The sequence below is a fragment of the Terrapene carolina genome, unplaced genomic scaffold, assembly GCF_002925995.2.
Source record: "Terrapene carolina triunguis isolate 2854851 unplaced genomic scaffold, T_m_triunguis-2.0 Scaffold192, whole genome shotgun sequence".
Taxonomy (NCBI): Eukaryota; Metazoa; Chordata; order Testudines; family Emydidae; genus Terrapene; species Terrapene triunguis.
The window spans coordinates 7915678-7942259 of NW_020664543.1; the positions used below are offsets into that span (position 1 = coordinate 7915678).

Below are 26582 nucleotides of genomic sequence, written 5' to 3' on the forward strand. Positions count from 1 at the left end.
GTAATGAACACTAGTAAGGTTGCTATTAATATTATTAGACCAAGGAGCCAGGGCCCCCTCTTGACCAGAGTGGGGTAGCGTAACAGCAGAGCCCCTTCCCACCTGGCATGACAGAGGGGTGGTTTGGACCAAATTTGAGTGAATGACATTGCAACCTAGCACTCAGGACAACAATGTCACTCGCATTTGGACCTGTCATCGTCCATCAGAATAAGTGGCATTGCAATCTGGCACATGCAGTTGCAATGCCATTCAAATTTGAGGAGGCCAGGCAGGTAACCTGGGCCCTCCCTCCGTGGCCTCCTTTTATACAAAGAGGAATATTTTTCAAAAGGCCAGACCTGGCCACCTTTTTGCAGATGCAATTTGTGATTGCAAAATGGACTGTGAATGCAAATCAGAATACTTGGCTCTTCTGCAACCTGATTTCTGCTCTCCATCAGGTAGCTGGAGGAGCTGGTCCTCAGATTTACAAGAGCAACACAATTGCAGGAACAAACTACACCCCCAGAATGGAAGCTGAACATTTTTTGAAAATTTGATTCAAAGCATCTGGAACAGTACTCATTACTTGTGGCCTGATTCAAAGCCCACTGAATTCAACAGAAAGATTTCTAATGACTTCAAAGGACTTTGGATCAGGCCCTTAGATACTACAGCGATGAGAGCAACAGAACTACAACCGAAGACAGATAGATACTCTCCTCTGTAAAGCACTTGCACCTTTCCCAGGTGTGAGACAAACCCTGGGATAAATTTTCAGGGGTATGGACAAAAAATTAGACTCACAATTCTTCCCCTTCTTACTAGAGCTGTGCTCCTTTGGCCACATTACTCAGTTTTTTACTCAGTCCTCAAACAGGCAAAACTCCCACTGAATTGAATACCAGCTTGCCTGAGCAAGGACTGAGTAATTGCTGAGTAATGTCTTTAGGATTTGACCCTTTATTTTACCGTAATGGAAATATACTCCCTACAGTCTTTGCCTTTCCCAGCCCTCATTCATAAAGGTGCATCATGCGATATCTGTATGTTAATGTTTTCTTAAAGGAAGGATTTCCCATAAAAGATTTGGCACTTCTTGAGCTATGCAGGTTGCCTGTCCAGGTCTATCACCACCTGGCATCTGTGCTTTAAGCACTCCAGCCAATTTATGTCTAGTCCTTCAAACAGATGGGCGTGATTAAAGAGACCCAAGAGACCATCTGTGAGCATCCATTGTGGTCACTGTTAAAAGGATTCTCAGCCAGGAGCAATGCAGTAGATATCTGTGGCCTGTTTGTGGACCAACAGCTAAGAAGAGTCTTCATCACTAATCTAGTTGTGTGCTGAGTTAACTTTCCAAATGAACAAAATGCCTTTTGTGACCTCCTGATAACTGTTGTGGTTTGAGCAAAACACAAATCCCATCTGCATTTAGATAGTCAAGCAATTTAGATGGTCATTAGGAAGATTCCCAAACCTGAGCCGGCTTTTGTAGGTGACAAATCTGAGGAACTGTCACAGACTGAAGTGTCACTAGAGGAGGTTTTGGAATTAATTGATAAACTTAACATTAACAAGTCACCGGGACCAGATGGCATTCACCCAAGAGTTCTGAAAGAACTCAAATGTGAAATTGCGGAACTATTAACTAGGGTTTGTAACCTGTACTTTAAATCGGCTTCTGTACCCAACGACTGGAAGATAGCTAATGTAACGCCAATATTTAAAAAGGGCTCTAGAGGTGATCCCGGCAATTACAGACCAGTAAGTCTAACGTCGGTACCGGGCAAATTAGTCGAAACAATAGTAAAGAATAAAATTGTCAGACACACAGAAGAACATAAATTGTTGGGCAAAAGTCAACGTGGTTTCTGTAAAGGGAAATCGTGTCTTACTAATCTATTAGAGTTCTTCGAAGGGGTCAACAAACATGTGGACAAGGGGGATATAGTGGACATAATGTACTTAGATTTCCAGAAAGCCTTTGACAAGGTCCCTCACCAAAGGCTCTTACGTAAATTAAGTTGTCATGGGATAAAAGGGAAGGTCCTTTCATGGATTGAGAACTGGTTAAAAGACAGGGAACAAAGGGTAGGAATTAATGGTAAATTCTCAGAATGGAGAGGGGTAACTAGTGGTGTTCCCCAACGGTCAGTCCTAGGACCAATCCTATTCAACTTATTCATAAATGATCTGGAGAAAGGGGTAAAAAGTGAGGTGGCAAAGTTTGCAGATGATACTAAACTGCTCAAGATAGTTAAGACCAAAGCAGACTGTGAAGAACTTCAAAAAGATCTCACAAAACTAAGTGATTGGGCAACAAAATGGCAAATGAAATTTTATGGGGATAAATGTAAAGTAATGCACATTGGAAAAAATAACCCCAACTATACATACAATATGGTGGGGGCTAATTTAGCTACAACAAATCAGGAAAAAGATCTTGGAGTCATCGTGGATAGTTCTCTGAAGATGTCCACGCAGTGTGCAGAGGCGGTCAAAAAAGCAAACAGGATGTTAGGAATCATTAAAAAGGGGATAGAGAATAAGACGGAGAATATATTATTGCCTTTATATAAATCGATGGTACGCCCACATCTTGAATACTGCGTACAGATGTGGTCTCCTCATCTCAAAAAAGATATACTGGCACTAGAAAAGGTTCAGAGAAGGGCAACTAAAATGATTAGGGGTTTGGAAAGGGTCCCATATGAGGACAGATTAAAGAGGCTAGGACTTTTCAGCTTGGAAAAGAGGAGACTAAGGGGGGATATGATAGAGGTATATAAAATCATGAGTGATGTGGAGAAAGTGAATAAGGAAAAGTTATTTACTTGTTCCCATAATATAAGAACTAGGGGCCAGCAAATGAAATGAATGGGCAGCAGGTTTAAAACAAATAAAAGGAAGTTCTTCTTCACACAGCGCACAGTCAACTCCTGACCTGAGGAGGTTGTGAAGGCTAGGACTATAACAGCGTTTAAAAGAACTGGATAAATTCATGGCGGTTAAGTCCATTAATGGCTTATTAGCCACGATGGGTAAGGAATGGTGTCCCTAGACTCTGTTTGTCAGAGGGTGGAGATGGATGGCAGGAGAGAGATCACTTGATCATTACCTGTTAGGTACACTCCCTCTGGGGCACCTGGCATTGGCCACTGTCGGTAGACAGGATACTGGGCTAGATGGACCTTTGGTCTGACCCAGTACGGCCGTTCTTATGTTCTTATTGTTTAGTTTCCTTTGGTAAACTAGGGAAACTTGGATATTGAGCCACATTCATCGCTGGGGTCATTCTGTTGACTTTGATGGAGTTACTTGGGGTGGATTTGGAACTTTTTATCTAGAGGTTTGCTGGGGTGGGGAAAATAAATTATTATTTATATAGTACTATATGTAGAAATAGTAGAAACCTATATTATTTTTCATTTATTTTTAATGTGGTAATGTCTAAAAATCCCAATCAGAACCACTGCTCCATTATACTAGGCACTGTATACACACAAAATGAAAAGATAGTCCCTGCCTTAAGTATATAAAAATAGAAGTATTTCAGGTAACTTCTGGACTCAATAACCCAATGTGGCAGATAAACTTCTAGTTTATCAGCCTGAGAAATCCTGGACCAGAAGTATTACAGGAAATAAGATGTTATCCAGGTCAGACAGACCCTACCCGAACATTTCATTTAAGAGCTATCAGCAATGGTCCACTTTTAGTTGAGTAAGAGCAGGAAGTTACTCACTGATATCAAAGAAACATCCATGCTGCTAATAAGAACCATAGAATAGCTAAATTGAAAAAATGTTTAATAAAAGAAAATTGATCATGGAACTAGGCATCCTGCAGCTGGAAAATAATATTTGATGTAGTACAAAGTATATAGTTAAAAACATGAAATAGTAACTGAGAAATCTTCATTTGCTGTATCTTCCTCATAAACCGAAATGATCATTGGGGCTTAAAACTATAGATTGCATGTATGGGACAATGTGACTCTCAGCACTAGCAGATATTAGCAGTTGTCATCAACTTATTATAACATTACTCTTCTCCACTAATATAGAACTAGAGATCATCTGAAACCACATGAAAATTCCTTAAGGGAATAAAGGGCAAAAATTTCAAAAGTACATAAGCAATTTAGGCTCCTAAATCCCATTTTCAAAAATAACTTAGGCACTTAGAAATCTAAGTCTTATTGCAAGTTCACAGGCTCGTAAGAGCCTATGCCACTTTTGAAAATGGGATTTAGGCTCCTAAGTCACATAGGCACTTTTGAATATTTTATCCAAAGTCTTTAACAATGTGTGCTGACACTGTGCATAAATGCTCGTATCCTCAAGAGGGAACACAGAACCTCCGCCTGTGCCTTTTAGCAGTCAGAGGCAACCAGGATGGGGTCTGCCACAGAGTCTTAGTGGCATCGCTGAAAGTTTTAATCAGCGGCAGCGCAATACAGGATGGCCCGGGGGGTGGGGGGAGAGGATGTCGACCATCAGATTGGCCTCCTCCACCACCTCCTCAGTTTTGATATTAAGGTTCTGGACCACCCATCTCAGCAGATGCTGAAGGACCCTAGTGTCCTCTAAGGCCGGAGTGGTTGAGGAACCCATCACCGCATCATCCAGCGATGAGGGAGATGAGATGTTGGTCGGTACTGGGGCCTGTTCTCTGCCCTCGGCCCCTTGGGGTCCCGTGGGGCAAGGAGCAGCTGCATTGCGGTCGGTGCCGTGGCCGGTGCCATGGTCAGTGACACAGTTGGCATCAGGACAGGTGCCTCCAACAATGCCGCGGTTGGCGTCACGAGTGGTGCTGGTATCGGTGCCGAGGGCGGTGCTGCAAACATCACCCCAGTTGCCAATGGTATGATCGGTGCCGCGGTCGTTGATGGTGCCATCGGAGCCGAGACCATTGACGTCAGCAGGTGTGTCCCCACCTGGATGCCCGGCCCGAAAGAAGCTGAGGCCACCGATGCCGCTCTGGAGCCCTAGCTCTGGTGATAGGCCCAGGGTGTCCAGAGGGGCCGCTGAGGAGCCTGCCATTGGCTCAGCCACGGTGCCAGGTAGGGTTGTCAGTTGCACTGGCAGCAGGATCTTCTGCTCCTATTAGAGCATGATGACTCCACTTCCAACTCTGAGGTCTCAGACTGTGATGACCACAGGGGAGCGATAGCAGTATCAACTGGGGGACCGGAGCGGTTCACCCACACGGGTCACCTGTGCCGCAGGCTGATGCAATGGGGTTGGTGGTCTTATGGCTGACATCATCGCCAGTTTGCCCACGGAATGTACCGGGCCCAGAACCAGTGCTGGTGATCTCTCACTTAGGAGGTGAGGGTGGTGCTATATGTGCCAAAAGGTCCGCTGCTGCCTCGAACGCCTCCGGTGTGGAGGGGAGCTGGAGGTCTTGTGGCGGTGCGCCGGGGAGCAGTGCTGGTCCAGACTCGACTGGACTCGTCCCCGGACAGGAGTCGATGGAATCCCCACCGAATGGGTGCCCGATGGGGGCTTGTTGGCCAACTGGTCGGTGACACAGTCACCCTCTGTCAGCCTTTTTCCTTTTGTGGGGCACCGGGGAGTGCGACCGGTGCCTCACCGATGTCTGGGGCCTGTGGGCGGAGCCATGGCGGTGCCGAGGGTCTCTAGCAGAGTCCTTCTTTGGCACCGGCTCATGCATAGACGGTACTGGAGCGCTATACACCAAGGATGCGGCGCTTGAAGCCGGATCTGCCGCGCCCGGCTCTGACTGAGGCCGAAGTGCTGCCTCCATAAGCAACGCTCAGAGGTGCTGTTCCCTGTCTTTAAGAGTCCTGGGGCAAAAACTTCTACAGATTTTGCACCTGTCTCTAAGATGCCCCTCGCTGAGACACTTCAAGCACAAAGCGTCACTTTTTGCATAAACCTGCCACAGTCCGAGCATGGTTTAAAGCCCAAAGACCAAGGCATAACCCGGTGCCGGGGAAAAACACTGGTGGGGGGGGACCCCCCCCAAAGGAAAAAACTACTACACTATCTAACATTAACAAACTCTATGCACAAACACTGGTAACATGTGCTTGCCGAGGCAAGAGCAACGGGGAGTTCCAGCTAGCCATCACAGGCAGTAAGAAGGAACTGAGGCGGGGTCGGGTTGGCAGGGCCCTATAACGGGCACCATGAAGGCGCGACTCCAGGGGGCATCCAGGCCGACCCTACGGATACTGCTAGGGGGAAAATCTTCCTGCTGTCGTGCGTGTGGTGCACACACACCTGTTTGGAATTGACGTGAACAAGCACTCGAAGAAGAATACTTATTTACTGCATGCATATTGTGCCAGAATATTTGAAATCATTCTACATTGTTGCTGTAAACTGTTTCTAAATTCGTGGCTCCATCTACTAGAATTCCACATTCACATCTTACATTTTTTTTATTGAACTGTTTGCTTCAGGCAATTATGAGTTATATAACAGTTCTTTTCAAATATCTAGACCAAGCTGAGGTCAAGCTTTATTGAATGAGAAGACGGGCAAACATTATGTGACTGTGATTTGTGATATGAAGTGGTATGTTACTCTGCCATGTGATGGATCTGATTTGTTTTTTATGGTGTTCTAGGGTTGAAAGCAGAGTATTTGCACTCACATTTAGAGAAGGATGTGAAAGTAATGATTTTCAGAAAGATGGAAAGAACATCTCTTCATTTGAGCTTGGTAACCAGAAAGGTTCATGGTTGAGCTTCAGTTTATGAATCAAATCACAAGCCAAGTCATTGGGGCTAACTATAAACATTAGAAAAAGAATACCACCAAGTGAGAGAGAAGCTCACAGTGAGTGGCAGGAAATAAAAACAGAGTAGTCTCACCATTTTGCCTCTTCCCTAGCTCATCTTTATTCAGCCTCTTATTCAGGACATCACTGAAGCTTGTGCTTAAAGTGAAGTGCATATTTAAGTGTTTTTCTAAATAGTCTGGATTTAAGCACAAGCTTTCCTGGATTAAGGTCTCAGGGAGTAGGGCACAGCTGAACTTGATTTTGAGTGTAGATTCAAGGAGTTGCATTGTAAATTCATTATTACTTCCCTGTTCTTGTTCATTTGAAAATGAACACTGAACTGTAAATCCTGTCCAAGATTGACAAGGTGCAATTAGCAGGTATCGACATAAGGCCAGATAAATAGAAATTAACAAACTAATGCAAATAAACAGCAACTAATCTCTGAGGCTAGGTCTACACTACCCGCCTGAATCGGCGCGTAGAAATCGACCTCTCGGGGATCGATTTATCGCGTCCCGTCAGGACGCGACAATCGATCCCCGAATCGACGCTCTTACTCCACCAGCGAAGGTGGGAGTAAGCGCCGTCGATGGGAAGCCGCGGAGGTCGATTTTGCCGCCATCCTCACAGCGGGGTAAGTTGGCTGCGATACGTCGAATTCAGCTACGCTATTCGCGTAGCTGAATTTGCGTATCTTAAATCGATCCCCCCCCTGTAGTGAAGACGTAGCCTAAGTGTTTCTTTTCTATCCTACCTAAACCAAGGGCATCCTTTTGTGTTGTTTAAAATAAACCCTGAAGACAAGTTGGCTGTCTTCTCATGACCATATCTCCAAAACATCCCTATTTTTAAAATGCAGTTTATTACATGTGCAATGAGTTTTGAGAACCTGGAAAGCTATTTCATTTTAAGAATCAAGACTGGATGTAATGTCTTTGCTTTCAATAGCAATTGCCTTGGCTTCACTGCCCCATCAAACAATATATTTAGTATCATACTTCTTGGCTTTCCTTGACTTACTGGAAAATCAAATAGCTGATGTTGAAATTACAGTCCCTTCAGGGATTTGTCCAAAGGTACCATGATTGAGCTGTTACTGGAGGTTCCAACTTGGTAAAGTTTCATGCTCAATCAGAACAGGAGTACTTGTGGCACCTTAGAGACTAACAAATTTATTAGAGCATAAGCTTTCGTGGGCTACAACCCACTTCTTCGGATGCATATAGAGTGAAACATTGAGGAGATATATATACACACAATCATATATGCTCAATCAGTAATATACAAGTTAGTTTAGAATTTACAATAGCTTTGTCAAGCCCTTCAAACAGATGATGTACACTTTACCATCTGCTGATTATAACCATAATGTAGTTCTCTCATAGGCTTAAAATGTATCTAACTTGCTTCCTCAACCTCAGAGACAGAGTTCTTTATAATTTTCCAATGCTCCCAGTTGGTTTGAACATTAGGACCCTGATTCTTCACTGCCCTCATGACTTGTGTTGTCATTGACACCTGCGCAAAGTGCATGTAAAATGCTACCAAATCAGGATTGTAGCATTTTATGGCTTCTTTGCATTCACTTTACACAGTTATAAATGAATACACAAGGTCTAAGGCAGTAGATAAGGCCTTTGATAAATTCATAAAGGAGCACACAGGTGAGTAACTCTGCTTCCAACACATTGATAATGAAGCTTGGCTGTGTTGTTGTTTTTTTTTTTGTTTTTGTTTTTTTACCCTTGACTTTTTTCTGTTTATTTTCCATCCAAATGATGTGCAGAGACGGTCCCAAAATAAAATGCAGGCAGGATTTACGTATACAGTGTCTTCAAACTGGGGGGTGTACTTCCCAAATCGAAGCAATCTACCCATGCTAACTGATTGAGCTAGTGTGCTAAAAATAGAGCATAGCCACAGTGATGTGAATGGCAGAAGGCACTAGCCAACATGAATATGTGCCTAGTGTCTCAGACAGGTACATACTTGGGGCAGCTAGACCCTCCTGCCACTTGCACTGTCACAACTACACATTTGATTTTTAGCATGCCAGCTCTAAAGTGCAGACATACAGCACAATGGAATCTCTGCTTTCCCTTCTCTAGTTTCTTTATACATGATCTGTATGAGAGTTTTTGTAATTTTAAAAAAAACCACGTTGGATATTTTCCCCTGCCATTACATTTACTTTACACTTCCAATAGTTAATTGGTTTATAGCTAAGGATGAGATTCAACAGGAGTCATCCCATCTGGCTCCCTTGCTACTCCAGGTTGAGTAACTCCCTGCATTTTCACTTTAGTGCATTACACTGAGCTAACTCCTGCAGTGGGTATGGAAGAGGAAGAGTGCAGTCAGCCACAGATCTTCTCAGCCACAGATCTTCTCAGCAGTAGTGATGCATGCAAAGGGGCTGTCCAGCTGACACCCTTCGATAACCCACAAGAGTGTGCTGGCAGATCTGCCATGTTCTGTGGGTGTGATATACCAAAAGAGAGATGGTTGTCAGGAATAGAGGTGTGGCTGGACCACAGTCAGTTGTGTATGTATACTGCCAACTATAGAATACGCTAGCAGGTCTCATTGGAAATAGACCTGTTGCTCCTTGAGCAATAAACAGTGCCTCATAATGCATTGTACTAGAATGACCTGTAGCATCATGCCCTGCCATGGCACAATGTCTTTTGTGCCAAATGAGCTTCACAGCATCGCCAAGTTTCTACTGCTCCCATCAGTGCACTGGCTGTTGGGTAACAGACTAGTATTTGGCCTCATGTATCTTATATCCTGCCATTCATTTAGCAAATTGTGTTATTTTTACTTAGTGTTTATTAGCATGATTCCACTGTGCCTTAAAACAGATGCATTAACAAGCTAACAAATGGGGACTTCTCAGCCAAGGTTTTTCAATCATGGTTCTCCTTGCTTTGCAGGATCCTAAACATTTCAAGTCAGAGAAGACGGGGAGAGGCCTCTTAAAAGAAGGCTGGAGGGAGACACACCAGCCGATCATGTGCTCCTACAAACTGGTGACTGTGAAATTTGAAGTCTGGGGACTTCAAACTAGAGTAGAACAATTTGTACATAAGGTCAGTGAATGCTGTTATCCTGCACAGGAGAAGGGCTAGAGCACAAGTGGAACTAGAGCATTATCCTGACCTGCACATGAATAGGACTAGAGATGGGTCTGAGCCAGGGAGTTCAGGTTTATATCTGGTTCCAAACCTCCTTAACATTCAAGGGCGATTGGATCTGGGGGTTTCATCTGTCAATTAAAGAGAAGAGGCCTAGCTGTAAAATTAATCTCTGGATACAAACTTCCCCAAAGGCTCGAGTTATTCAGATCCAAGGCTTAGTTTTTCGCCCATCTCTGAGTACAGCCAGCAATAACATCTCCAGTGCTGTGATCCTTATGTGGGCAGAACTAACAACATCCTTTCCCAAGAGACCTCCATTGCTGGTAAAATAATATTTGTGCCAATGACAACAGCTTTATCATAACAATTCTGAACTGTTAGATGAATACAATACAGTGTTTCTAGACTGAAATATTTTTTTCCTGTCATTTCATTACTTGAAGCTTTTAAAGTCTGTATTGCACTTTATCAGCAGTTCATTTAATGTTACCACAATTAAAGAAACACTGTGGGTCTGACTCTGACCTCACTCACTCTGATTTTACACCATTGACATCAGTGTAGCTACTCCCAATGTACTGAGAGAGCAGAACGTGAGGCCAAACGGGTACTTCAGTTTGACAGCTCTATTGGCTTTAATGGTTAGCTATCTGGATGCAGTAAAAGCTTATTAAATTCTCATTATGCTAATCTGCCAATTTCATAATACTAAGAACAAAAACCGTGGCAGTCTCAGCCCACTCCTTAGATTTAGAGTCTCATTCTAACCTCAGTCTCACTGATGTAAATCAAGAGTGTCTCCTCTGAAGTCACAAGAGCTACACCAGTAAGAAACCAGTGTAAACGAGATCAGAATTGGACCGTTAGCGTAATATTAAGATATCACTGAATGATAGTTTCTACACAACTGAGTTAGACTTACTGCAATAGTTCTGATGCCTTTTGCACCATTCATTTGATTTCCTGAAGTTTAGCATGCTTCACTCTCAAGTGTATATTATTGTTCATTTTCACTGGATGTGTGGTTCCTTCTTCTCAAACCAGATATCTCAGGGCATGTACAGAGTTCCAAGATGATAAAGTCACAGTTGCAAACACTTCTCCTATTCTGCAAATTCAATCTCTTTTTTTTATTGAAAAATGCCTAAATTTTTCATAAAGGTTTTGACTCATGCTTTTTGGATAGGATTTTCTATATATTCTCCTACCAAAGTTTTGTATATTATATTTTTTTCAAAGATTTTTTAAAAATCTGTTATTAGAAATGAGTAACCTTCACAGAATAACAACATCCAGGTTATCTTACAGCTTTTACAAGTGGTGGGAAAGTTATCCATTCCACTTGTCCAACTATTAATTCATTAATGATACAATTATCAAATGGTCTTCTCCAGGTATTTTAATGTCCAGACATTGGTAGGATTTTGGAAGGTTATTGACCTCTCATATGTGAAAAGAATTAACAGGTTCCATTTTAAGATAGACGGGAAAGGAGTTCCAGTCTACTTGCCCAAATATTAATATATTCATTGTACAGTTCCCAAATGTCCCCTTCTTGTGTATGTCACCATGGATCAGTGTAGAGTCTCAAAGTTCAGGGTGTTTATGTCCTTCTACCCTATAGAGAGACCATGATGTTACTATAGTTTATTTTTCTATAATGTTTTACTACACAAGATACTTTAAACCTTTTTTTCTTATTTCACAGGTGGTCAGAGATATATTAATGATTGGTCACCGACAGGCTTTTGCATGGGTTGATGAGTGGTATGGTAAGTCATCTTCACAAAATTAACTTACAAAATAGCCTTGGAAAGGGCCTGATGGAAAAGCCATTGAAATAAATTGAAAGACTCCTATTGGCTTTAATGGACGTTGGATGAGGCCCAAAATATATAGGGTCTTATTTCACCCCTCACTCTACACGTAAGCTTATGCCACAATAGCTACTGGTGGGGAAGGTGCATTCAGGAGGTGGGAGCAGGGTGTATGGTCCATGTATTTTAGAGCATATGCCACAGTTCCAGACACACCACATTTTCGGCAGTTTAGTGCTGCCCCGTCAAGATAATACTAACTGGGGGGAGGGATAGCTCAGTGGTTTGAGCATTGGCCTGCTAAACCCAGGGTTGTGATGTGAGTTCAATCCTTGAGGGCGTCATTTGAGGAACTGGGGTAAAAATCTGTCTGGGGATTGGTCCTGCCTTGAGCAGGGGGTTGGACTAGATGACCTCCTGAGGTCCCTTCCAACCCTGATATTCTGTGAAAAAATCTACATGAAAGACAGTGCATAGGTTTGAATACAAGCCCATATTAATGCTGCTTTCATAGCACTAATGTGCAATCATCTCCAAGGTCTTGGCCCATGTTATTTCCAACACAATTTCAACTTTTCAGGATGGGTTTTAAACTATTTAATATAAAATGTAATAAAAACCAGAACTAAAAGTTCCTGTTTGAAAAACAAATATAAATGTAATAGCTCCAATTGAAAACCCACAGGCTCTGATTCAACAGTGGCTGCATACACAACTCCCACGGAATCCATGCTTCAGCTGTAGAAATGGGCACTTTGAATTTTACAGGGTAATTTCAACATCTAGTTGATGACATTTTATTGCACAATAAACACACAGGTATTTTGCCATATACATACTATTTCAATAAAGGGTATGTATTATCCCAGATATTTGTAGATCAGTTTCTAAAACATTCTTGTAATATAGAATTGCAATTTAGAAATGTATTTAAAAGAGACAAAGATAGATAAAACCACTTTGAGGTTCAAGGGAATACTGCCTTAAACTTTTAATGAATAATCTTTAGAGATTCTAAGGCCTGGTCTACACTGAAAAGTTATATCAGCACAGCTACATCAGTCAGGCATGTGAAAAAACCTCACCCCGATCAGCATAGATTTCCCCCGTTGTAGACACAGCTATGTCGATGGAAAAGGGCCTCCGTCGACATAGCTAAGACTTGGGCTTGGTCTACACAACATACTTACTTCAATATAAGTATGTCGCTCAGGGGTGTTGAAAAAATTATAGTGACCTTAACCCCCCGTGTAGACAGCACTATGTCAGCAGGAGAGCTTCTCCGGCCGACATACCTATGACCTCTCGTAGAAGTGGAAGTTATTATGCCAATGGGAGAGCTCTCTCCCATCGACTTAGAGCATCTTCATCAGACATGCTACATGTGCCAATGTAAATTTGTAGTGTAGATCTGCCTCTGGTCTACACTAGAAAATTAAGGTGGCTTAACTTCGTTGCTCAGGAGTGTGAAAAATCCACACCTCTGAGCAGCACAGTTAAGCCGACCTAACCGCCAGTGTAGACAGCGCTAGGTTGATGGGGAGGTGGATTATCTACGCCGATGGGAGAACCCCTTCTGTCAGCATAGGTAGTGTCTACACTGAAGCACTACAGCTGTGCAGCTGCAGCAATTCAGCTGTGGCACTTTAGCGTTTCAAGTGTAGACAAGCCCTATCTTCATTTGGGGAGGTGGTGTTCCTAACCTTCTGTCAGCGTAGGCTGCATCTACACAATGGGGCTATGCAGGCATAGCTATGCCAGTATAATCTCAATAGTGCAGATATGATGTTTATCTCTCTTCAGTGCTCAGAAATATTCTGTTACCTAGAAGTCCAATCAAAAATCTTCAGTTGGTGTAAAGTGGAATAGCTATTTTGACTTCAGTGAAAGTATACCAATTTACACCAGATAAAGATGTGGCAATAATCTGGGCTACTGATTATTAGAAATTAGAGAAGAATTTCCTTTTAAAATCACAACTTATTTTATTGTACAGATTTGATAAAGCACGAGGAAATATGTGCTGTGGTACATAGGCCATAAAAATGCTGGCAGACTGGAAATCGATCTTTTATTTTTCTTCTGTGTTTTTTAATTTAGGGACACTCATAAACTAGTAAGAGGATTCTGCATCTTTAATCAAATGAGAACAAGCTTTACGTCCTCATACGGTGTATGTCCCACACTTCCACAAATCCGTATTCCATGATCAGTATCCATACGTTTTGTAAAAGACACAGTATCTGTGTTCAGACAGTGTCCCCTAGCTACAAATGAAAATAACCACTTCCCAATATTAGTTTAGCTTATCTCTGACTTTCAGGTTTCTTTTCTAATGAAATTCATACTCTTTTGTTTCCTTAGGCTATGTTTTATAGTGATTCCATGTGATGCTTTTATTCTATCTCCTGTTTTATCTTGTTTCCTGGATAGATAGATAGATAGACAGTAACAAGCAACTTAATGCATATTTTGTTGTTCCTTCAGTAGCTTGGACTGTTGCTTAAAATGTGTAGCGCTGTTTATGCAATAGGTCGTACTCACAAATACTTGATTTACATAAGCAGAGTGGGGAAGACACTGCTGAAACACTTGTATTTTTATATGTTTGGCTCAGTGTAGACAATTAAACAAAAATTAAGTCATTATTTTCAGCTCCTTGTTTTTCATTTTTGTTCATACACTATGTAGAGGGCATTTCTATGGACATTTTTTGCGCAATCAGACAGGTATGCTCAAGAAGAACATCCAAGTTGCATGACCACATAGTTGTATCTGCCAGTGTTTTGGCTAGTGATGATCTTCAGCACAAATTGCAAATAGAGACTGAGGAATTCCTCTGCTCCCGTTACATAAGAGAATGTGAATGGATTCATTTATATGGGAATCAGCTTCAGAGAAGCAGCTTTAGCCAGTGTGTAATGCATCATTTCTGGGGGATTTAACTTATGCCAGGAGAACAACTTCAGAAGAGTCCACCTATGCTTTGGATAGTCCTTGCTTCCACATTATGTGTTGTTAGCTCCATTATACGCTCTTACACCAGGGCAAAAGGGGCATAGTCTGTTCAGTTGCCAAGGAGAAGAATATAAATTTTCACATCAAAAAGATACCCCTATTGATGCAGAAGATTGCAAAATATGATCAGTGTCTTGATCTTCAAAAAATGACAACAGTGTGAAATGGGCTCTGGTAGACTATCAATCTGAAGTACTGTACAAGGGAATCAATAGAACCTATTCATGAAAAGGAGTAAGATTTCTCTCCCTGAAGCCATAGAACATGCCTGCTTGAGAAATAAGATTTACTTGACAGATCATGAGTCTATGCATTGGAGGATGAGTCCAGAAGAGCACATGCTAATGAAGATCTTATCCCTGCAATGCTTCCAAGGGCATAGTTTGCCTGGGTTACCGGCTGCTGTAGGTGTTGAGGTCCTTCATTTTTAGATCTTCCCTAATCATCTTTGGCCAGGGAGGCCTGTGTGTCCCTTTCCTCTACTCCCACCCTTCACAGCACATGTGCCCACAGGGTCCCACTGCACAACAAGAAATCCAAGCTAACAAATGCCAGTTACATGTAAATTACACATGAGAGTCCTGTCATGCTGAAAAGTAGAGGAGTAAAGCACTGGTTAAGCCATCATTTTAAAAAGTTGGACCAAATTAATCCTTGATGTAAATTTGCTGGAGTCAGTGGTGTCACACCGGGGATGAATTTAGCTCATTACATTTACAAAGCTGAATAAAATGAACAAAATCAAATTTTCTAGTATGAATTCACAATGGGACACAGAATTTGCTTCTTATTACTTTTGTTCCAAATGAGGATTCAGAGCTAGCTAAAATCTCAAGTCTTGCCTTCCTCTGAATTTTCATGCCTGTACCTTGAGATTATTTTTCAGATCTCTTTTTATAGTTTTCTGGCAAAGCGTGCCTGAAAATAAAGAACCATGCATTTCAATGAAAAGTGCTGGCTAAATCCATATTTATAACTATGATGGTATTCTATAGTACTGAGTCTAAATTTTCAAGTGAATTGTTTTTCAGTCAATAAATTCACGTTCTTGTACATTGTTCAGGAGAGGACAGACTCAAAATGAATAAACCATTGCAGCTGTGCTGAAAAAAAAAAAACAATGTACCAATTTGCTTATTGTACTGTAGATCTGACAATAACATACACATCTTTTTCTCATTTCTTACCTATAATAATGTGCGCTGGTGCTTACTCTTTATCTTGCACTGTCTTCCCTCAAGTCAATGTGAAGTACTTGTATGCATTCATCAGAACAAAGACCTTTTATATATACTAGTTCTTTTTGCCCTGCCAAGAACATACCTATGCCACTTGTTTCTGAAGTGGGGAAGAACAACTTAGAACAGAGGTGGGCAAACTATCTGTCCTGCCCAGCCCTTGAGCTCCTGGCTGGGGAGGCTAGCCCCCAACCCCGCCCCTGATGTCCCCTCTCCCCCGCAGCCTCAGCTCCCCGTGCCACCAGCGCTCTGGGTGGGGGGCTGCAAGCTCCTGCTGGGCAGTGCGGCAGCGGGGCTGGCTCCGGCCGAGCGGCGCAGCTGCCAGTCCTGCTGCTCTGAGCAGCATGGTAAGGGAGCGGGGAGCGGGGGGGCTGGATAAGGGGCAGGGAGTCCAGGGGGGCCTTTCAGAGGGCAGGGGTGTGGATAGGGGGTGGGGCAGTCAGGGGACAGGGAGCAGGGGGATTGGATAGGCGGGAGGGTCCCGGGGGGGGGGCGGTTAGGGGTGGGGGGTTCCGGGAGGGAGGGGGCGGTCGGGGACAAGGAGCAGGGGGAGTTGGATGGGTCGGAGGTTCTGAGGGGGACAGTCAGGGGGCGGGAACTGGGTGGGGGCGGAGATGGGGCGGGGGCTAGGCTGTTTGGGGAGGCACAGCCTTCCCTACCCAGCCCTCCATACAGTTTTGGAACCCCGATGTGGCCCTCAGGCCAAAAAGTTTGCCCACCCCAGACTTAGAAAGTGAGATATTTTCCAGTTCACTTTAGCTGTTTTTCAAATTCCAGTCTTTCATTTATTTCTTTGAACTAGTCCACTTGTGTTCATGTTTCTTATAAGATTTAACGATTTCCATAACACTGGAGTTCAATTTGCCTTTCATAAGCCCTAATTGATCTTTCTGCATGACTTGATGCACTAATCAAAGAAGGAACAGAAGAAAACTTTGAGCGACAGAGTTTGAATAAAGATAGAGCAGCCTGAATTCACACAAAGGTCAGGCCTAACAAATTGGATGGTATTCACTCAAGAGTGACACAAAGAAATATCAGTGGGAGGCTGTGATTTACTTGGACATCAAGAAAGCGTTTGATAAAATACCACACACAAGAGTAATATATGAAGTCAAATGTATGGAATAAGCAGGGAGATATCTGAGTCACAATATCTTGGGAGCAAGAGAAGACAATTCAGGAGGGAGAGGAAGGAGACAAGCAGATTGCCACAAAGATCATAATTAAGATAAGTTGGGTTCTCTTGTATATTAGTGACACAAAAGAAGAAATCACTCCAAAATAAAGGAGGGAATCAGCAAATACAACAGAAGAGAGCTACAAGATTCAGAAGAACTTGGATAACACTGCTTAGGGTTTATAATCTTCAAAGCAAACATTAATCCTCCTAACAGACTATGAAATGTATCTGCATTTTACAGATCAGACAATGAAGCGGGAGAGGTTAAGTGAGCTGACCACAGGAAGAGTCAGTGTCTGAGCCAGAATTAGCACCCATCATTTCCAGGTGCTACAGGGATACTGATGTGATGGGCCATTAACAATGTATTGATAGCTAGCCAGATCCAGACTCATCATTCTTTGCACAGAACATACCTCTCCCTGGAATATAATGACACTCTTAACTGTCAAATTAAATCTGCAGTTTGTGGATTCATTTTTACCTCTCTTCATTGTTCCTGAATCACATGTGGATTATTAGATACTAGGTAAACCCAATTCCCGTTGGTAAAACTATAGTAATCTAATGCATGGGATGGTGTATTTTTCAGCTCATGGCATTCAGATTCCATCTCCTGTCTAATCTCAGATACTGCTGAGATGTGGAAGATGGAGCTACACCATATGATGAAAGGAAGCATCTAGCTTTAAACTCTTGTTCGAGGACTTTTACCTTTGCAGATCCACATATCTCCATCCCCTCCCCCTGTGACCCTCATATATGGGATCAGTCCAGTAATTTTTTGAATGACCTCTCTAGCCCTGATACAGCAAGACACTTAAATAAATGCTTAGCTTTACGCATATGAGTAATACCATTGACTTCAGTGGGATTACTCATATGCTTAAGGGCTTTTCAGGATCAGGGCTGGCATGCACAGCAGCTTTCAGGATCAAGCCCACATAGTGATTAGTAGGTCCCTACTAAGGCCAGCCCATCTGTTTCTGTGCTCTCTGATATTTATCCTCTTTTTTAAAAAAAAGAAAGAAAAATTAGAATCTGGTTAGCTTTGTTTAAACTACAGCATACCATTCTAGCACAAGTTCAAAGACTGGTGCATGACAGAAAACAATCTTGCAGTTTTTACACAGCCAGAACTTTCCAGGGCCAGGTCCTCAGTTGGAGTGAATCAGCATAAATCCATTAATTTTAATGGCGCAACATCAGTATACACCAGGGGTCAGCAACGTTCGGCTCGCCAGGGTAAGCACCCTAGCGGGCCGGGCCAGTTTATTTACCTGCTGACGCAGCAGGTTCGGCCGATCGCGGCCCCCACTGGCCGCGGTTCGCCGTCCCGGGCCAATGGGGGCAGCGGGAAGCCACGGCCAGCACATCCCTCGGCCCGCGCCACTTCTCGCCGCCCCCATTGGCCCGGGACGGTGAACCGCGGCGAGTGGGGGCCGCGATCAGCCGAACCTGCCACGTCAGCAGGTAAATAAACTGGCCTGGCCCGCTAGGGTGCTTACCCTGGCGAGCTGCATGCCGAACGTTGCCGACCCCTGGTGTACACCCTCTGAGGATGTGGGTTTTTTACTTCAAAAGGAGCTTTAAGCCTAAATTAGGACTCCAGAATCAGGCATAGTACAGGATCTGTATCAGAAATCATGCTTGAAGGATAGCCGTTACAAGTGGAAAATTTGTATTTATGTTGGTTCAGCTGCACCCACAGTTGTGGGTGAATGTGGGTGAGATTGTCACTGAGAGTTTCTGTCAATAGGATTCGGAAAACACCAACCTTGGTGCCCTAGTTCAGGTAAACGTGTAAGTGTGTGCATTAAGTATGTGAGTAATCCCTTCCTGTTCAGCAAAGCACTTAAGCACATACTCAAAAGTTAAAAAAGAAAAACTAAGGGGGAAAAATTTAACCACATATTTCCGTACTCTACCCCCAAAACCACCCTGTCAAAAAAAGACTTTGCACAAATAAGCAAATTATTAATGTGCATGGTTATCATTTAGGTTTTCACTTTCGGTACCAGAGTTTTTATGATACCATGTAGTATGTTTTTAAAGGGATTCTGTCAGGCAGGTTAGGCCCAAAATCTAGGATAGTAGTAGGGAAGTTTTATTTTAAAAAAATTAAATAAGCCTGGAGGAGAATTTAAATATTCCCCTGCACTATTTGCAATCCAAGTATTGTAGAATTGTACTAAAGCATGAGAATCTGCAAGTGAAATTGACTGGACAGTGACTGGTTCACTGACCAAACTGAGTAAAATGCACAAGTAAACAATCATACAATATGGTAAAAAGTACATTTAACTTTTTAAAGTTCTTTCACTATTACTAGTAACATAAGGAAGGAAAAGTTTTTCAAAAATATACATTTTAAACTGACAGTGTCCCTTCAATGCATGTGTTATTTTAAAGCTAAAACCTTTGGGCTAGATCCTAAAATGGTATAAGTTAGTTCAAAAGAGACAAATGAGTTTGATGGAGCTACACCAATTTATACCAGCTGAGGATTTGATCCACTGTTTATAAGACTCAACTACTAAAAAGGAAAATAGCAGATTTTACTGACTCTGGTATTAATGTGTGTTATCACTGATTTTACTGAAATGTATTTAGCTTTATCATGAATTAAAACTAATTTCTTCACTGTATTGTTAACTCAAAACTTTACTAATAAAGAGCATATCCTTTGCTTGGCAAAAATGCTTTTTAGCATGCTATTTACATTGTTTATTAATTTCTTTTTCATTTCTGGTAATAGGAAAAAGAGTAGGTTAAATGAATGGGTCATTTAAAGTTATTCCATATGTTTCATTTTGATCAGTGCTAAGCAGTCCTTCATTCTCACTGAGAAAGGATCCACTAAGGGTGAAAACTTTATCAAGTATTGTACTCTGTTGCTGATATAACAGCATAAGTGCTGCATCTCCTTAAAAGCATGCTCTTGTTAAATGAAGCAAGAGTCTCGTACCATATAACAAATGGCAAGTCATAAATCCAAATGACACACAAAACACTTGAGAAAATTTTGAGTAGCAAGAGCCCAAACCCAATTTCTACTCAAGTTAATTACTGACCAGGTGATAAATTGCCACATTCTCTGAAACTCCTGTCTAAACTTCAGTGATCATCTCTTTATTGGAAATGGTACATATGGAAATATGAAAGTATAGTGCTCTAATAAAGTAAAATTTAAATCATACAAGTTGGGCAAAAAACGTTCAACAGACTTTCCATTTATTGCAATTCCATCCCATACCATTTTGTTTCATAGCTGTATGCTAACAATGTCAGACATACCCACACAATTATATCTTTTCCTGACGTTCAGGATTGGCCTGAATTGCCAGACTTGTATCATCTTTCCAAGGGTCTGAGGCTACAAAATTATTACTGGTATTGACTGGTAAACCATTCAGCATGGTGATTATGTGTTAGCTTCTGAAACTGCAGCTGTATGCTTCAGCAGTGAAGATTGCTTTTTATTTTGAAACATACCATGCAATATTAAAGATAATGCTATAGAATTCTCTTAGAAAGTTCCTAGAAAGGTAAGTAAATCCTTATATTTCTTAATATCTGTCAGTTAGTGCAGAGGATCCTCTAAAGTCATTTTAGAAGATCTTTCCTGTAGAAAAGCCTGCACTCCAACACTTTTTGCCTAGCTCACTTCACATAGATACTCCTAAACGTTTTCCACTCCTCCCTGTTCTATGACTCCCTTTGACGTAACCTTCCTACGCCTTCCTTGGCTGGTTTAACTACCTTTATGAGTCACCTTTCATAAAGGTAGTTGGCTCCCTGCTTTTTTTTTTAAAACCTTCTTTGGCTTCTGCTGAAAGACCATCTATCCCTCGCACCTTCCTTTTTATTAAAGTTTGCAGTGAATTAATGGAAAATGCCAACGTTTTGAACTTTTTGCAGATATGACTATGGATGATGTTCGAGAATTCGAGAAAAATATGCATGAAAAAACCAACATTAAAGTTTGCAATCAACATTCATCTACTGTGGATGAAATAGAGAGCCATGCCAAATCAAGTGTATGTAGTTTTTTAAAACATATTGCCCACCCTCGCCTAATATGCACTCACAAATCAAAGAAGAATGGCCTTCTTTACATGATCCTGTTGCCACTGAAGTTAACAGGAGGTTTGACATTCAGTGGAATCGGAATCACTCCCTGTAGAGTGTAATCCTGCATTTTTTGCATCCCAAACGCCCACTGAGCTATGAGAGGATAGGGTCAGGTTCATAACTCCCCTTCTTCCAGGAGAACAAAATCCTCAAAGTTCTGTTGGGTGCACAAAAGAGGAATATTAGTAGGAGAAAGATCAAGCAATGTCAGGTTTGGCATCCAATTATTCTGATTGTTTCAAAGCCATGTCAGTGTTCAAATGTCATTTGTCAAACAGCCAGGAACATGGGGAGTGGAAAAGTTCTGTGGGGCTGCTGAAATTGTACCACTAAGAAAAAGGCTAACTGGGTTTTTCACTTGTCTTCAAGATCATTTGCAGTGTTGCCCTTGATAAGCTACAAACTAGGAGCCTGAAAGGAGATACAGTGACATTTCTGTTTTAAAATGTTGGTATTTCTGGCATCTCTAGTCCGGCATCTCTAGTCAAAATCCCATGGGAGTGAATAACAGCTTTGCCCAAATAACAATGTCGGGGCTAGTCGTTAAGGGCTATATCCTGAAGTCCTTACTCAGTCCTTATTCAATCAAAGCTTCCAATGACTTCAGAAGGACTTTCTCTCAATAAACAGTGAGGGCCTGATTCTTACACCAAATTTGCGCAGGCGCAACTCTAGATTTACATTGGTGAATTCCCATTGACTTTTCAGAGTTATTCCTGATGCCTACACCAGTAAGTGAGATCAGAATCAGCCTCGGACTAAAGACCCCAGGATTTGGCCCTATGGGCTTTTGGTAAAAAGCCTGTGGTGCTTATTCAACCCTTACTTAGGCAAAACTACCATTATGGTCAGGGCAGGATTTGGCCTTTATTACTAAAAAGAAAATGAGAGAATGAAGTCACATATTTCTGAGTCCTTTGCAGCTCTGGGTAAGGATTAGTTTTACTTGAGTGCATATCAGCATGGGGTAGGGTAACCAGATGTCCCGATTTTATAGGGACAGTACCAATATTCGGGGCTTTGTCTTATATAGGTGCCCTATTACCCCCACTCCCGTCCCAATTTTTCACACTTGCTATCTGGTCACCCTAGCATGGGGATGGATTTGAGGCAAGCATAGACTAAAAACCAAATATTAAGTTCAGGCAGGGTGAGTGCTCCCTTTCTGCCTCTGAAATTGCCAATATTGGGAGGAGCTCATGGTAGGACTTTCATTGGTCTGCCTTCCACTCTGATGGCATGTTATTGGGGAATCTTCCTCTCTACATCTCTCCCCATACTGAAGCCATGTTTTATTTTATTTTTCATTGTTAAAGGCCTGATCCAAAGCCCACTGAAGTCAATGAAAGGACGCCTATCTACTTCAGTGGGCTTTGGATCAGGCCCTAAGTGCAGAAACACTACTTGCAACATAACATAAGTTGAGCAAAATGTAAATCAGCAAAACAGGGCCAAATTCATCTCTGGTGTAAATGGGTGGGCTCCCTTGAGCTCATTAGCTTACCTCACCCATTTACCTCAAGTAAAGTCGGTTCAGAGGGGAGCAGGCAAATTGGCACTGAATGGGGGCTTTGATTATTTTATAGGATTCTACAATACAGCATAAAGCCTATTTCACACAACAGCGTCATGAAACATTCTACAGTCAAGGCTACATACACACGACTGTGTCACATTAAAATAAGGGGGTCACAGTGTATAGCTAGTATGTGGGGGTTTTTTCATTTTAACCAGATGGCATCCAACCATAAGGAGAAAATGAAGTAGGGTAGCTTATATTCCCTCCACTGTAGGAATACAATAAACTTTATTACAACATCCCTGGGTTATATAACTATGGGTATAACAAAGAGTGTATTTAGCCCCATAGCTCCATCCTCACATGGCTATGAGGACAGTTTTTCTCTCTCCTCCTACTGTGTGGGTTTTGAGTATCACATGGCATGTCGTTAATGTGCTGTTTAGTGTATGTCTGCATAGCAGCTGGGAGGTGTAGTTCCCAGCTTGGGTAGATGTACATGTGCCAGCACAGCTTGAGCTAGAACGCTAAAAAGATTGTGACCACAATGGCCTGGGCAGCAGCTTTGGCCAGTTGCCTGAATACAAACCCTGTGGGGTCAGGTGGGATTGTATCATGCAGCTAGCCCAAGCCACCACCCATGCTGCCACAGCCACAATGCTGTTTTTAGTGCAAGAGCTCGAGCCAAGCTAGCGCATTTACTTCTACATGAGCTAGGAACTACACCTCGCAGCTGCTGTGTGGACATACACTGTGTGAAGGAGCATAGGAGGCCAGTAGTAGTAATATAGACATACATCATAGCAATGCAAACAAACCCCTCTCCTGAGCTTTCTTTAAATATGCATCCTATGGATCTATCATCACTTATAATATAACCTCCAAAGAATGTTTATAAGGAAGTTTTACAGTACTTGAAACATATTTCTTACTGACTACATATGTTATAGTGCTGGGGACGGGAGCTGTGCAAAACTCAGTCATTTTGGTTTACAGGACCTTTGTGTGAGCCTGTTTTCTGTGCTGGTTCTGGTGGGTTTACATCCGCTAAGTTTCTTGCTGAGATTCCTTCAAATTAACCTACAAACTCAAAGTGAAACTCATCTGAAACAGCTGAATTTTGCTTTGAGTTGTAGCAATAAACCCCTGCATGACACTCCAAAAGCAATGCTAGGTTTGAAAAAAGATTTGCTGAACTTTTGCTGAACCTGCCCTGAATTCTGAGTTTGTACAGAAAAACTAGAAGAGTTACACCTGGTTTAGGATTTTATTAAAAAAAAAATTGTATTGCTATGTTTGGAACATGTTATTCTGGGCTTACTCTGCCCTCTTGTGGATTTGTGCAGTAGTGTCTATGTGACAGATACGTTTGCTCACCTCCGCATGAGAAGGCTTTCTCTAGTAACAGGGAAGCATTCTTTGGGCCTGATTCTCCATTACGTTGCACCTTGTGCAATCATTTACACTTGTGCAAAGTAGGTGTGTAATGCTACCAATTCTGATCTCATAATTCCACAGGTGTAAACAACTTCACAGAATTCAAAGCAGTGGAGAATGAGGCCTTTTGTGTGGGGAAGACCTTCCACACGAGCTCACATTTCCAGAAGTGGCCCTTCATTCTGTGTGCTTTCATTTTTGGATACCCAATTTGAGACACCTAGCTCCTGTTGTAAGACATGAAGCACTCTCTTCTGCCTAGGGACTCAATATGCTATGGGTGCTCAGCACTTCTAAAAATCAGGCCTAATGGTGTGTCAAACCAGGCACCTAAAATCAGTGACCTCTTATGAAAACTTTGGCCAGAGCTCCTATTAACTCTAGTGGAATTTCAATACATGAATCCTCACACTGGGATGAGAACACACCCTTTGGTTTTGATTTTGATGGCAATCGCTGCAATGGTGCTACTGAAATCATCTTTGAAATGGTTCTAACTTTCCATTTGTCTTTCTTTTCTTCTCATTAAAGACATGACAATGGATGAAGTCCGAGAATTTGAACGTGCAACTCAGGAAGCCACCAACGAGAAAATTGGGATTTTCCCACCTGCAATATCTATCTCTAACATTTCCCTGCCTTCGTCAACCCGTAGTGCTCCTTCTAGTGCTCCATCCACTCCTCTGTCCTCAGATGCTCCTGAATTCCTATCAGTTCCCAAAGACCGACCTCGGAAAAAATCTGCTCCAGAAACCCTCACACTTCCAGACCCAGAGAAAAAAGCACTTTAAATTTAACCTAGCATGTTTCCTTCTGACAAGCCATGTCTGCCAGAACAAGAGTAACTTAACATTTACAAAGCTCGGTGTGGTTGTTTGTTTGGATTTTTTAAACGATTTTACCGATCTAGAAAGATGATTTCTTTAACTCAGACTTGTTCCTTAAAATCCTTAAATAAGTGCATGTGAGAGAACATAGTTCATATATTCTGATTCCCAAAGTAAAGCTCAAAGCCATATGGCACATGCTATTAATGTGAAATTAAATAGTCTGAGAATAGCCTGCAATTGTGATTGGAAATGCTGTAGGTATTTAATAAAGCTGACAAGGATTTCTGAAGGGAACTAGTGTCAATTTAGGTGCAGGGTTAAGTTAAAGAGTTAAAAATCCAATTTTCTCCTATTATATCGGAATTTCTAAAAATTTTCTACTCTCAGGCTTATCATGTCTAATCATAAACCTTTGAACTGCTACTCATTGATACTTGAACACCAACAGCAATTATTCAAATTCAGATGTTGCTTAATATGACTCAGGATTTGGGGCCTAGCTAACACAAACTTTAAACTTTTTAAAACTAAATAACCAATGCACCAAGGCTCCATTTGTAATTAATAATACTGACTTTAAGGCCATTGAACTATTTATACCTTGCACAGAATTTATAAAAGATTCCACCCATTTCTTGTTTATATTGTATTTTACTAGTTCTCCCCAGTCCTCTTGTGATCTCTCAAGTATGTGCTGGTGTTTGTAACCCCTGCTCCAGATATAAAAAAGATGGAAACACAAGCAGCTAAATAGTTTAAAGAGTCCAAATAATGCAAGGGTCTGCTCCCAATGGAGCTGTCATCACTGCATTCCGGTCATTCATTCAAGTCCTATGAGCTCCTGTCTAATCACAATGAAACCAGCTTTCAGGGTCTGATCCAAATCCCACTGAAGCCAGTGGGAAGACTCCCATTGCCTTAAATGGGCTTTGGCTCAGGCCCTAAATAACCACTCGAGGGATTGTAAAAAAATCTGGAGTTTAACGAGGGAGGTCTTCTACTAAAGGGGGGGAAGAATGGTACTTAGTACATTTGGGGATACTTTAGGACAATCTCTTAAGATATGTGGGTACCTAATAAGGATAGTCTCCTGTACAGATTTCACTGTACTAATCAGCGCTGAATGTATATTATGCTATGGTGTTTTACCAGACGCAGAATAGTTGTTGGTTGAGCATGGATAGTGATTAACTAGGCCATGATGCTTTGGAACAGCACCTAGGAGTAAAGATTCTGAAAATAAACATTTTTTATATGTCCACCATTGGAAAGTTCTTTAAAGATCTTCAGTCACGACCTTTGCTCTGCCCTGATGTGTTACATAGGGTTACCATACGTCTGGATTTTCCCGGACATGTCCGGCTTTTTGGTCTTCAAATCCCCGTCTGGGAGGAATTTCCAAAAAGCCAAACATGTCCGGGAAAATAGGGAGGCATGGTAAGGGGACCCCGAGTGCGAGTGGCTGAAGCAAAACTTACAACTCCCGCGATCTGCCGGGGCACAGAGGCAGCGGGCAGCATCC

At 42.1% G+C, this 26582-nt stretch overlaps 1 protein-coding gene across 2 annotated transcripts in view; it reads left to right on the forward strand.

Moving 5' to 3' along the window:
• PITPNC1 (phosphatidylinositol transfer protein cytoplasmic 1) overlaps positions 1 to 26430 on the forward strand; it is a 178295-nt gene extending 151865 nt beyond the window's left edge. The window contains exons 7-10 of one of the 2 annotated variants that reach the window (XM_026654477.1): positions 9681 to 9836; positions 11593 to 11656; positions 21062 to 21180; positions 24762 to 24837. In XM_026654477.1, the coding sequence (XP_026510262.1) occupies positions 9681 to 9836; positions 11593 to 11656; positions 21062 to 21180; positions 24762 to 24767 (345 nt within the window). In that variant the 3' untranslated portion in view covers positions 24768 to 24837. Of the gene's footprint in view, positions 1 to 9680; positions 9837 to 11592; positions 11657 to 21061; positions 21181 to 24761 lie in introns of both variants that reach the window. The other variant, XM_026654476.1, reaches the window with a different exon arrangement.
• The last annotated feature ends 152 nt before the right edge of the window (positions 26431 to 26582 follow it).